The sequence below is a fragment of the Pleurodeles waltl genome, chromosome 5 (assembly GCF_031143425.1).
Source record: "Pleurodeles waltl isolate 20211129_DDA chromosome 5, aPleWal1.hap1.20221129, whole genome shotgun sequence".
Taxonomy (NCBI): domain Eukaryota; kingdom Metazoa; phylum Chordata; class Amphibia; order Caudata; family Salamandridae; genus Pleurodeles; species Pleurodeles waltl.
The window spans coordinates 956,384,568-956,398,167 of record NC_090444.1 but is presented as its reverse complement, the minus strand read 5'-3'; the positions used below and the strand labels follow the sequence as shown (position 1 = coordinate 956,398,167).

The following is a 13,600-nucleotide window of genomic DNA, read 5'->3' as shown; positions in this document are numbered from 1 at the left end:
ACCTTTTCAAACAATCTGCGGCAATAAACTGTGCAAGCGCAAAACCCTGACTTCACTCATACCGTCACTAGTACCGCCAACGCCGATTTCACACCTCCATTCTCTCCATTCGCAAGCTCCGAGATCCCGGGAAAGTCGCGGGGGACTTAGGGCATCATCATTCTCTCAATCTGTTTTACCCAAGAAAAATCTAATTCAACACCATATACCTCTCGAGTGGGGTCTCAAAGAGCGAAACCGTCAATTCAACACCATATACCTCTCGAGTGGGGTCCCAAAGGGCGAAACCGTCCTCTCGAGTGGGGTCCCAAAGGCTAAACCGTCCTCTCGAGTGGGGGTCCCAAAGGCTAAACCGTCCTCTCGAGTGGGGTCCCAAAGGCTAAACCGTCCTCTCGAGTGGGGTCCCAAAGGCTAAACCGTCCTCTGCTACCATCTACTGATAGAGCGTTCCGTCCTAATAAATTACCTGTATTTGGACGCTCTTGGGTCGATGAATCTTTTGACCAAGTGGGGCTCTCTTCACCCGAGATTAGTCAATTTAATCTAATCAATAATCAATAACGAACATAAGCAATGCCCTGATCAACATAACACTTCACAATTAATCCAGAAAACATTTCGGCGAACCATGACCTTTCGGCCATGAATAACCACACCAGTTTATTCAAAGTTAATGAATTTATTTCCCTATATTAACAAAGCTAGCACGATATAAATGTGTCTCAACACCAAATGATATATGTAAATGAACATTAATAGCTGTCCATAACGACGAAAAAGATGCAATCTATGCAGCATTTGAATAACAATACATTCGATGATAGCAACGCAAACCACTAAAACTATAATCTGTAATGGGCTAATTGCATACATCAGTCAGCATAACAAAGTCTCAAATTGCATCGTGCAACAAATGAATCCTCATCTAACCTCAAATTAGCATCTGCATGTGGGACTTCATGCAAAAACAATTTAGCAACATTGATTTGGAAAACTCCTAAGTAGGGCTCTTATCAAAAATTAGCAGTTGGTTACCTAAAAAGAAACACAATGCAATTGTACATTTTCCTTTCATATTTACCAAATTCAATCAGCATTCAAGGAAGTCTTCGTCTCACAGGTACCGGTTTCAATCAGCATGGGACGGGGCAAAGGGGCAGGATGGACGGGGCAATTGCCTCACTGCGGCAAGATAAAAGGACAAAACTACTACTTTATGCAAAGGGGCAAATCGAAGTTAAAGTCTCTAGGGCGAGAATTACTTAAAGTCTCTTTCTCTCGATTAGAGAAAGCATCAAAGTCTCATTCAAAATGGCGTTGAACATCAATTGGCATCGTAGAAGATGGCAAAATGACGAGGTCGGCAAGATGGGCCATAATGGCTGCGATGTCCTGCAAATGGCGGGTAATGGCTAATGGCTACTTTCTTCTTGTGCACCAGGTTTAAATAATCAACAGTTCAAATCCAGTAGGGTCTTCCATTGGAGGGTTCATAGGTTGGCTTCAAATTGTCCAATCAAAAACAGCAATTCACAAGCTTCTACCTAGGCATACATTATCCTTGGAGTCGGGAACGTAAGTTGCAACATATTTTACCAATTAACTCACTTTCATAAGCATGTGAACCGATCTCACTGGAAAAGTACAGCTTCAAGCAAGAATACACGTTTTATTAGCACATTAGAAAAACACGAGCATTTAAACCGTGAGACAAGGCAACTAGGCCGAAGCCTCCACTAAAGTTATGCTAAGTTAAAACATTTCAAACAAGCAAATCATAGCACACGTTTACGGTTATGTCAGATTAGTACAATTCTAATACATCACGTTATATAAAGCACGCTTATAAATGTTGGCGAACTACTCTGAGGGCACATTTGTCCCCGTACAATCTTTATTAGTTCGGTTAAAGTCACACTTGATTATCGCGGCACTACGTTTATGCACTAATAAATGTAAAACCTTCGTTTCTGCGTCATCACTACCATGTAGGTTATATGATATATCAAAATGACAAATATCATTCAAAGAGTCCAGGGGTTCCCTCACTCGTGGACAGGAGCTTGCTTTAGCAATCCCAAGGAGTTCTTTTCTAGGGGGTAGTGTGGTGGAGCAGCTCCGTATCAGAGCGGAGTGTTAGACATCTGCAAATACCCACACAGTCAATAAATGAGACACACACCTCAATAAGGAGATCCACACTGATTTACAAAAATAACAAGTATCTTTATATATGTGTTGGCACCAGAATCAATACAATCAGGTAAGTACATTTTGTAAGATAAATCATTACAGTTTTGAAAAGTCAACAGTGCAATATTTGGAAGCAGCAATATTATCCTATGGAGGAAAAACAAATAGGCAAAAGGTACAGTGCAATGAATTATGAGATCAATCTCCTGGACTTAAGGTAAGTACTGAGCAAAGGGTGGGGATCACAACAACAAGTTACGCCAGGCGGTACTGGGGCAGTGGTAAAGAGGTGTAGTATGGCATCAGGTGCCCAATGTTAGTCAATCGGGATTGGTCCAGTTGGGAAAAGAAGCTGCAGATTAGGACTGGAGATCCAGTTAGGGCTCAGTTCTTGGGATGCTCGGAGATGGAGGGACACCAGTGGTCCTCCTCTCCTCTGTCCAGGGCGACCCTGCAGAGGGTTCTTGGACCATCAGGGTTTCCATCAGTGGTTGCGGTGGAGGGGCCCCACAGAAACAGGATCCAGGCGTGGACTGGGGGACCAGACCGGCTGAACCAACAAGTGGGTTCAGGTCTTACGTGCCTGGGAGATGTCAAAACATCAGTGGTCCTATTTTCCTCGGTCCAGGGCATCCGGATGTGGAGGTGCAGTGGACCGTCTGGTTGCCATCACCAGAGGCGGTTGCAGGGGCCTTCACAAAGAGACTGCAGGCATCTAGAAGAAGGTTGCAGTGGGGAGGCCCATGATGGCTTTTGTTTCTGGAGAGGCTGGGGACCACATTGACACAGTTGTCCCACTTCAACTTGGCCAGTGGTGCTGTCCAGCATCGGGTTTTGGCAGTCCGGATCCTCCTCAGGGTTTCTTTGGTGCCTGCAAGGCACAGCGAAACAACTCTGCTGCTTCGCTGAAGTTCCTCATGCTGGGGTGAAGGCAGTCAGTCTTACTGGGCTTTCGGAAGTTTCAGCAGCCGGAGGATAAGGCTTCTTTTTTGTATTGTCAAAATTAGCAGGCAGGCTGGAAAGGTTGGTGCTGAATCTGTCATGGATCTTCAGTTCTTCCCGTTAGCATCTCTGGAGTGTCTTTCTTCTTCAGGTCAGCAGGAACTGCTCTTCTGGTGTCAAAGGCTCCCCTAAATACTGAATTTAGGGGCATTTGGAGGAGTATAGGGTAGTAGCCAATGAGCTACTTGCCCCTGGGGTCTCTACACCTCCTATATGGCCACTTCCTGTGGGAAGTGGGCATAACCCTGCCCCAGAGTTTCTAAATCTACAGCACAAAGACGGCAGATTTCTAAATATTGTGTCCACATCAGGCAGCACACCTTAGGGGTTGGGCTGACCTGAGGGGTGGGCACACCTTTCTGAATTCTAAATTGCCCGCCTGTCTAGGTATCAAATAGAACCCAGGGTAGGGGAGTCAGCTACTCTCCATGCAGTGAAGCCAGATCTGAATACCAAGGGTGGTAGGCTTCTTTTAAGCGCCCTGTCTTGGAATGCAGATTCACAGGTCATCCTGTTGGGTGGGGTGTGTAAACACCTCATCCAGAGCAGGCTTTGTTTCTGACCATATGAGAGCAAAGCCTGTCACCCTAGGTGGGCAGAATCTTGTCTGATGGTGGCAGGCTGGCTAAAACTAGTCAGTTTCCATACTGGTAGTTGGTAGGTTTCCAGGGGGCACCTATAAGGTGCCCTCTAAGTGCATGTATTAATACATCCATCACTGGCATCAGTGGGGGTTTATTAATGTCAGATTTTTAATACCAAACATACCTATTTTCAGTGAAGCCATCATGTAGCTGGAGAACTTGTATTAACCAGTGTCCAGCACATGTGCTTAAAATGGCTTCACTGCTCACTCACTCGAATCAATCAACAAAGACATAGGGGTATATCTGCTCTTGCAGATATGTCCTCACATATAACATAATGCACCCTGCCTTAGGACAAAAAGGCTTGCTATAGTGGTGACTTACATATATTGCATGCAGTGTGTAGGGAACATTGCACACAGGATGTGTGCCATGGCATGTTTTCACCTATAGCTACACCAAGACACACAGCCTGCAATAACAGTCTGCAGGTGCTAGGAGAGGGGTCCCTGAGGGTGGCACAATACATGCTGCAGCCCTTGGGGACCCTTTTTGGTACACCTGCCTTAGGTACTAGCTATTACCAATTGGGGAACAATTTTACAGTTTTAGGGAAAGAGAACTGGCACTGGGGATCAGGTTAGCAGGAACCCAGTCCACTTCTGGTCGAAATTGCATCAAATACCAGGCAAATAGTGGCACTTTCATACATAGCACTAGTGTGTTTGTTAGAAACTCCTTTCACAAGCAGAGAGTGGTGCCCCAATTACCAGATGAGGGTCTGAAGATCCATGCTGGGAACTGTGGACATAGGACTGGAAGTAGGAGTGCTACAGCAACCCCAAAATCACCATCCTGGAGTTCCAAAGGAGACTAAGCATTAAACATTTCTATACATTTTGTTTTTATCATGTCACACTTACGATGCATTCAAAGACAGAGATCACACGTGAGTCAGTCTTCCAGCAATTTGCTGCCTATTCTTTTAGCGTTAAAATAGGTGCTTATTTTTTTCTCTGACTGAAAAGTGAGAGGAATTTATGAAGTGAACTTTTTGACTATCGTAAGGGAAGGTAGGATGTCATCTTTTTATAAAACACAAGAAAATGTAAATACCAATAAATTAACTTTAACAATATTTTAAAATATACCAGCAGTTAGTAAAACAATAAGCACTTTTTTGTTTGTAAGGGTATCAAAACAAATCAAGACACTTTATTTGAGGATGCGCAAATGACAAATATTCTCTGAAACCTGATTTCCACATGTTATAGTCTATGCCCTATATCTTTTTATCAGTAAAACCGTATGATGTGCTGCCTGTAAATGACAGTGCAGTACCACACCATGTTTTAGTGATATAAGTTCTAATAGTGGGTTTCAAAATACACACCACCCATTCTCTTACTAAGTGGGTGTGGCTCGTTTGCAACACTTGTTATTTGAGTGACGCTTATATTTTTCACAATCTCTGTGAGTTTGGTGATGTACCATTGATGGCAACATCTCTACTCTGGAAGTTGTTTCAGCACCACTGCACAGAGTCTCAACTGACTAATTAGATCAGAGTACAGGAAGAGTGTCACTACCAGATTCATCACTGGGATTGTCTTGTTCTTGGCAATGAAAAGTGGCCAAATAAGCTCTTTGACAGATGATTCCCTTTTCACCAGTACTAGGAATTTCCTTGTTTACAGTAGGTCCCCGTGGATGTTAGGGAATATTTTAAAGTTTTAAGAATGTCTGGAGGCTCTGATATGACTCATACCTAAATAAATGATTTGTTCTTCTCACAAATGATCATAAAAATGCATTTTGAAAACCGCTCACATTAAATGCATCTAGTTTGGTTGTGATTGTGTTATGCTTGCTAGCAGGGAAAATGAAAGCCCTCTGAACGTTTTCCATACAGAACAAACATAGAAGCACCAAAAACGCAAAGGCTACCAGCATTCACAATACAAGCAGCAAACACCTAGAAGTCAGAAGGATCTCTGAAAAATAAAGCAATGTATTCAGCACATACAGCACTCGCCTTCAGAGCACAATGACTTCATTGTTCTCTAAAAATTCTAGCTCATGATTAGCACTTGTTCTGGGTGCACTGAATTATAAGCATTGTCACTTCCCGATACTTAACATTCTTTATCAGAATGGCCAAGAAAAACTCGAAAATGTATTGTTTAGTTTTTAGAAAACATCTGATGTTCCATATAATGCCTCAAGTTCTTATTTGTTCGATTTATGTCAGAACCACTTTCAGAGTTTCATGGGTTACTGGGCCCACCCGTGAAGGCTGAGGCCTAGTACTCCTGATATCCTGGGGCCCAATCTACTTTGGATCCTGAGCAACATGTCCAAGTAGCCCTTCTGTACTTGATTCTCAGTAGTAACATGGTTGAGCAGTCCAATCCTTCCTCGGGGGCAGGTGGACAAAGGCAAGTGAACATGGGCTTTCAACCCAAAATGTATGCACCAGCAGCAATAAATCGTTGTCCACTCAAATACTCACTTTTATGAAGAAAGAGAAGTACTTTATTTCCACCGCTAACAATACAAAGAAAATACAACATTCAGAAACAACTACGGAGTGACCTTGAAATAAGGGCTCTAGTGTTTCATCAGGTGGTTTCCTGGGTCCCACTCCCTGCTTGCTTCTAGCAGTAGTGAGCATTTCCCATTCAATATAGGAAACATCCGGGGTAAGCGTCACTAGCAGTCCAAATCTCAAGAGTCAACTATGACTCTATTTTAAAATCAACAGTATTCCAGTTCTGATGGGGCCAAATGGCTTGAAATCAGCCTTACACCCACCATGGAGCAACTGGTGTTCATAAGCGCACCGCTTCCACGGGCCCTGGAGTGACAGCACCTGACTGAGGTGGATTTGCTGCACGGAGCCCAATGGGGTTGAGCTCTGCCGTCGCAGAGTCTGACATTGTTGTGCCTCCACAACAACAGGAGGTTCTCTGAGGCTCCTCCTTTCAGCATGTCTTTGGTTCCTACCGCAGTTGGTATTAGGGGTGCTGGTAGTGGTACAAAGATCCTGGTGTGTTTCCGTCATCCTGGGCAGGTATGAATGCCCCCACAGCAGTCTCACTCCTCTGGAAAAAACTCTAACTAGGTGAAATGACTTGTTGGCCCTGGTGACCCCCTCTTGTATATGGGGTCATTGAATCCTCACATTACACAGGCTCCAGCCTGATAAGTACAGAGAAATCCTTGGCGGCGGCCCGCCTCGGCATATGGGATAGAGGCCCACCACCTCACATGGGCAACAGCTCATGGCAGTCATCTCATGGCAGCCCCTCCTGGCATGCAGGCTCACTGGCTTCCATTATGCATGGGTTCCTGAGTGATCTGTGCAGTGATGAAACACGGCTGAATTCACAGTGGCCCTCCTCTGGCATAGGAGGATCGCTGACTTTGTCCTTCACATGGGGAATGACCCGAATGGTGCAGCAATTGTCTCGTCACACCTTGCAAAGGGAGTCCACTCGACAGGGCTCCCCACTGGACCTTGCTCTCCTCAACGCTCTTCTCTTCTTCATAGGGTACACTGGTCTTGGCCAGCAGCCTGGATCCAGGGCAGGTGTTTTTTGATTCCCTGGGTTGTGTACCTTCACACAGCAGGCAGACTAGCAGGCCTCGTCCTCCAGTTCTTGTCACAGGCAGAAGTCTTGCAGAGCTTCCCCTCCTCACCCAGCCTACTTGGCTGGTTGGCACATAACACATTTTGAGATTTAAAACTCCCTTTCTTTTAGTCCATTTTCAGGTGGAAAATGTGATTTAGGGTATGGATCTTTGAAGTTTATGCTGTCGGTCTGCTTCTTGTGAAGTGTACATTCCTCTGTCCTCTTTAAAGCAGTCTGTCACAACTCCAAAGCTGTTTGCCCCACAATACAGTCCATGGGAGTGACCAGGGTTCACAGCTGGATGTTAGCCACAGTGATATGTGTATCAATAAGGTAGCCCATGGCCTCAGCCCTTCTCTTTATGATTCTCTTATCAATCCCATCTCCTTCCTGAGATATCCCCAGGCCCCTTCTTTGTGACTTCTCAGTAAATCAAAGGGCACCTTTGTAAGTGTACAGGGAGATGGAGGGGAGCCTGGCTCTCCACTCTCCAGTGTGTGTTCCATCTAGCTTTCAGGAATGCAGCAATACACAAATCTTTCTCAGGGTATTCCTCTACCATCTCATTCCACCATGCACGACTGGCTCTCCCAAAATGGAACCCAGAGTATGCAAAGTATTGTACCATTCACAGGCATCCATACACCCAGTGCATGTACACAGCATACTTACACTGCACAGCGTTGTACTGTACCATTCGTAGGCACGCATCCATTCAGCACAAGCATTTAAGATGCACGCCTTGCACAGCTCTGAATCCTTCATTTACTGTACCATTCATAGGCACACATCCATCCATCGTATGCATTTAACCATCACGTACTGTACAGCACTACATCCTTCAAGCACTGTACCACTCATTCGCACACATACATCCAGACCATGCACTCAGCATCCACATACTGCACTGTACTGTATTATCCCTGAATTTTACCATTCTAAACAGGTATACATCCAGGACACAACACTCATGTGCTGTGCAGCACTACCCACCAAACCAATGTATGGCAATGGTGTGTTAAGCACACAGCAGCATAACTTTAAAACAAGTCAGTCGGTAGGCCTCACTCCAGTGACATATGTTATAAAGGACCTGTTCATTCCTAGTGATCACTACATGGTATGCTGCCAACACTGTGCTTGTGCTGCGTAACCCCTCGTAAAGGCAGTAACCTTCCACCAGAGGGTAGGGCTTTGGCACCCATCAAGGTTCAACAAGATTGCAGTCTGTGAGACAGGCTTATGTCAAGGCACACATGCATAAGCTGTGTTTGCCTATGACACCAAAAGTCAGCATTAGGGATCCAAATGTTAGTACAGGTGGAGTACTCAAAGCAGGAGTGCACATCATTACCATGTGGATGACTTTTTGTCCCAACAATTCAATAGAAGGAAGTTATATAATACATAGAGGTCATTAATAATTATTTGGCACATTTAATATAGGGAATGTTGTGCTAAATAGGGAAAGTAATATGGAAAGTTGTGCTAAAGAAAGATTCAGCACTGTATTATATTCATTGTGAGAGGTATGATGAGCCACCACGCCACAGGCCTTTCTCTACCATGCCGCCCCTTCCGAAATGTTAAAGCATTACTGGATAATTTCATTACACTCACATTCATAAGAAAGGAACAATACTTGTATGGATTTAGAATGCTGCAACCATTCAACTTTATTTTACAATATTAATAAAAATGAAGGAAAGATATCAATAATTGATCATATCAATATGTGGTGGAGCATGGCGGATGACCAGCCAAAAACTTTCAAGCAATGTTATTGTTATTAAAACAGTGTGGTGGGGGTACATAATGACCCACCCCTAACAAGGTAGAGAGCTGGCGGAGGTTGTGCTGAAATGGCTATAAACAGTTTTATGTGCACCACCAGCTGCCCATATCTATTGCAAGAAGCTACTTTTCCATTGTGTCTGGGATCACCACTAAGAGGAAGATGGTACTTGCACAAACTTATTTTCTCAGTCTAGTCTGTGAATAGTTTATGGGTCCAAGAAACAACAAGCTCTAGACACCGTAAGAGATGAACCCACACATAAAAGAAACATGTTTGTTTTTGTTCCTTGTCAATTATTAACTGGGGCAACCCTCGTTATCAGCATTGTCAATTCCCCTTTCAGTAACAATACATATGTAACCAATATTCATATGGAACCAGATTACATAAAGTTTATTTTGGGGCAAATAGTCCTGCAAGTTCTCTTTGGCAATGTGTTTGAGGCACAAGTTACAGGGAATAAAGCAAAATGATTTTGTTCTGATCTAAGTAACGTTTGTTGAAAAGGAATCAATCATGCCAACTTTGCATCATTCATACTGCATTAATATTATGAAACCTGAGTATGATGATGTAACCCTTAGCTTAGTTTCTTCTCTCATATTTTAAAAATAAAGAAATCTGTATGTGTCCCACTGAAATTCATGGAGATACAGCAAAATTATTTTGGCTCTGTTTCTTACCTTCTTGCTCTTATCTTTACGTAACATGGAGTGGGCCGAAAAAAGTGCCATTCTCTACTGTGCATGCAGCAAGAACAGTTAAAATAGTTGTTCTGTTTTTCTACCGTTGACATATTTATGTAAATTCTAATGCATCCGATTGAAAACTGTTAGCCTACTTGACTTTGAAGTTGGAAATGTGCTCCCATAGGATTACTCCTAGGATTAGAATGGATTTTCATCAATTTGGTGGTCCACAATGGATCAATATAGGTGGGTTGGAAATCTATGCCAGCCACAGTATTTTCTTAGTGAAAAGTCACTAGTTTTAAAATTCTGATAGCATACATCTGCATATGCAACTTTTGTTCTCTACAAGGAAAATATTTTTCCAAGTGGAGAAATCCCTTTCTCTACAGTAATATTACACAAGTGGGTATTCCCACCTCATTGCCACCTGGTATTTACTTATGCCCTTTCAAGGTAAACATTTATGAGATATATTCAAACAAATCAACTGGTTTGTGGGTGGCCATGGTGACCCACCGACAAACCCACTCCAAACCCTGAACATGTGAATGTGGTAATGCTACCTTACTGGCAAAATTTCCACTTTCACAAATTCAGTTTCTGGACATAACTTACCACTTGAAAAATTCTGATTGTAAAATCCCAATCCTGTTCCTAAGACATTTTTGTGCAGTTCAGTTTATCATAAATTAGCAAAATGAATTGGTCATTTAAGATTTTAACAGAATTGCGTATACCGATGGCAATATCTTAGGCATTGGCATCACCGTCAGAGTTCCCACGTACCTAGAAGCTTAATGACATTTGGGTGATGGAAGTCCTTCATGCACGCAGCCTCGCTCAGGAATTCTTCAATCTCTCTGTGAGAAAGGCTCTCTACTGCAAGCATGATAGAAAACACACATCATTAAATAGGACACAATCTGCTTTTATCTCAGTATAGGCCCTGAAAAGCAAAATGCAACTTTTCTTTGTAACACTTTTCTTAAATCTGAAATTCTGAATAAAGTATCAGGGTCTGAATTAGAGAAGAGTGGTAAAAAATAAAACTCAGAACAACGGAGATATCAATTGGAGGATGTTTCTCTAGAGGAATCACCATTATTGTACTATGACATGCCAGTGGGGGGCCCTTGGGCAAAAAGTCCTATGTTGAAAAATATATTCATGAATGAAATTGCATATCTACTTAATTCCAGAAGGTAATATGTTACCACCCTTATTTAAAACAGGTCCTTAGAACCTAGCAAGTTGGGAAAAGGCAATGTGAGAAAATAATTTTAGTTCACTCTTTATTATGCCAAGTATAAGGGGAACCCTATGTTTCAGTCAAGCAGCCTGATCCACCTGAGCCAGGCTCAGGTCACACAGAAATTCCACCTGCACAAGCAGGGACGCAGGATAGAGTAACACATTTGCTGTGTTATATTACAAAAATTCTTAACAAAGTTCACATATCCAACATCACTGGGTTTTAAGTGCTCAAGTACCAACACCCAATGCCAGAAATATTCATTTAAGTGTAGACCTATCAACTTGGGTGGGTATAGTTACAGGCATTGACCAGGAGTTTAGTTTGAAAGACTCAAGTTCAACAGCAGGACCCATGTCCTAGTGATGTGAGCAAATGATTGCAGCTGGTATTTTGCTCATAAGGACACAGCTCATAAGGAGCAGCTGGGAACCAGCTTGGGTCACAAATCAAACATAACTCTGGCACATCACTAGGTAAGGGTTCCACAAACATTAATGTTATAGTTACAGTTCTTGCTGAGTCATTAGGGTACAGATCTCTGAGTTTCACAGAGGTTTCAGCAATTTCAACCCTCTCATCTTTCCCTAGGTAATAATTTTGTATTCATTTATTGTAGTAGAAAAAATAGGCAAAAGGTAGATCATGATGGAATGGGAAAGCAATGAGTCCGATCTGAATCTATGGTGGATTTTGATGCTGAAGAATTGCTACAGGTAAGTGAAAGCTTTTTCTCCACACAGCAGGCTTCCATTGCTTCGCATGATTTCTTGAGTACACAGCCACATGATAACAATCTAATAGAGAAGGAGAATGAGGAACAAGCACTTTTTGAAAATGTTAATATAAGTTGCAAATGGACCTCCACGGTGTTTGATTGCAAAATTCTATTATTGGAAGGAATTCTATTTTTGAGCATTGTTGTTGGTCTAAAATAATTCTAAAATGATGAAGACAGGTGATAGCCAGAAGATACATTGCTCATGTGTCAGGTAGTGAAAATGTAAATTATCTAAATAAACATAGACTGGATAAGGATTGGTGTAAGATCATGGAAAAGCAGATTTAAGAAGGCCTTGGGCGTTGAAAAAGCAGGGGTAGGATATGCTTGGCATTGGAAAGACACTTGATTGGCCAATGTTAATAGGGATGGATAAGTTTGCTTGTTTATGGATTTGAAGATCAATGGTATAACCCTATTTTTGTTACCAAATGTAGACACACTGATGCATTGTACGTGCACCTGCTTCATCTATGGCACTTTCCATACAGGTATTCATTTCATCATCACCCCTCCTTCGATTCAGATTTTTGATATAAGTGGTTTTCTCGCTAATTAACATGCTCCTTTGTAGACTATTTGTTCATTTGAAAAATCGATAAAATATTTTTAAAAAGATCTGCTTGCACCTTATTTAAAGAACCTTGCCTTTGGTGTCAGAACCACATACCACAAAAACCGGCCTTATTTTATCTTACGTCTTTTACCCATTCATGAAATTCAGCACCCACATTTCAGTCATGAAACGATCATAAGCTGGGGCAACATAGTCTAAATATAAGACTTCCAAATAAAATGGGTAACAACAAAATCTATAATAATCCCATGACAGGCAGTGGTGATGAGCATCTACAACATGCTTTTCACTATGCAAAATAAGTACAATAGGCATATCAATTGACAGAGCTTTAATTTACAGGAAGCACATACTATGTGGCAGATGTCAATTTGGCCAAAAGAACATTCCTTTTCCAAGTGGGGAAATGATTAGTATTGATTAATATCAATTCAATCCAATCATCTCCCACATGTATAATTACAGGTACTTTCCCTAAAGAATACTAAAGGATAGTGACCAGGTATTAATCAATAGGTATGGGGTGTAGGAAGCTGGTATATTGTGTTGTGGGTACCTAAGGTACTTACACCTTATACCATGTATCCACTATTAGTGTAATGTAGGCAGCGTCTAGAAGCCAGGCTCTCTAGAGGTAGCTTTGGATGAGCAGCCAAGGCTTAACTAGGAGACATGCAAAGCTCATGCAATACCTCTGTAGTCACACAGCACTTACAAACATGAAAGAAAACAATCATTGTTACAAAAATATAGGTACTTTTTTTAGTGACACAATTACCAAAAGGTACTAGAGAGGCAACCCTCCAATAGGAGGCAAATAACACACTAGATATGTACACTAGTAATCAGAAATAGGCATAACTAGCAATAGAAAACAGTGCAAAGAGCAATAGACAATAGTGACCCTAGTGGAGCCCAAAACATGTTCTAAAAAAATGGAATGCAGGATCCCAACCTAGGTAAGTGGAATGTGTTAAGGGGATCTGTGGGAACTAGGAAACCCCAAAGGTAAGTACCACAGTGCCCCCCAACGACCAGGAAGAAAGGAGTAAGTTAATGCATTTTCCACAAACCACCCAAAAT

The 13,600-nt window shown here is 42.3% G+C and overlaps 1 protein-coding gene across 2 annotated transcripts in view; it reads right to left on the bottom strand.

The window, feature by feature from the left end:
- The window catches only part of MERTK (MER proto-oncogene, tyrosine kinase), a 413,075-nt gene that overhangs the window by 91,188 nt on the left and 308,287 nt on the right, over positions 1 to 13,600 (bottom strand). For both annotated transcript variants that reach the window (XM_069235075.1, XM_069235076.1), the window contains exon 14: positions 10,694 to 10,786. In XM_069235075.1, coding sequence (XP_069091176.1) covers positions 10,694 to 10,786 — 93 coding nt within the window. The remainder of the gene's footprint in view (positions 1 to 10,693; positions 10,787 to 13,600) is intronic.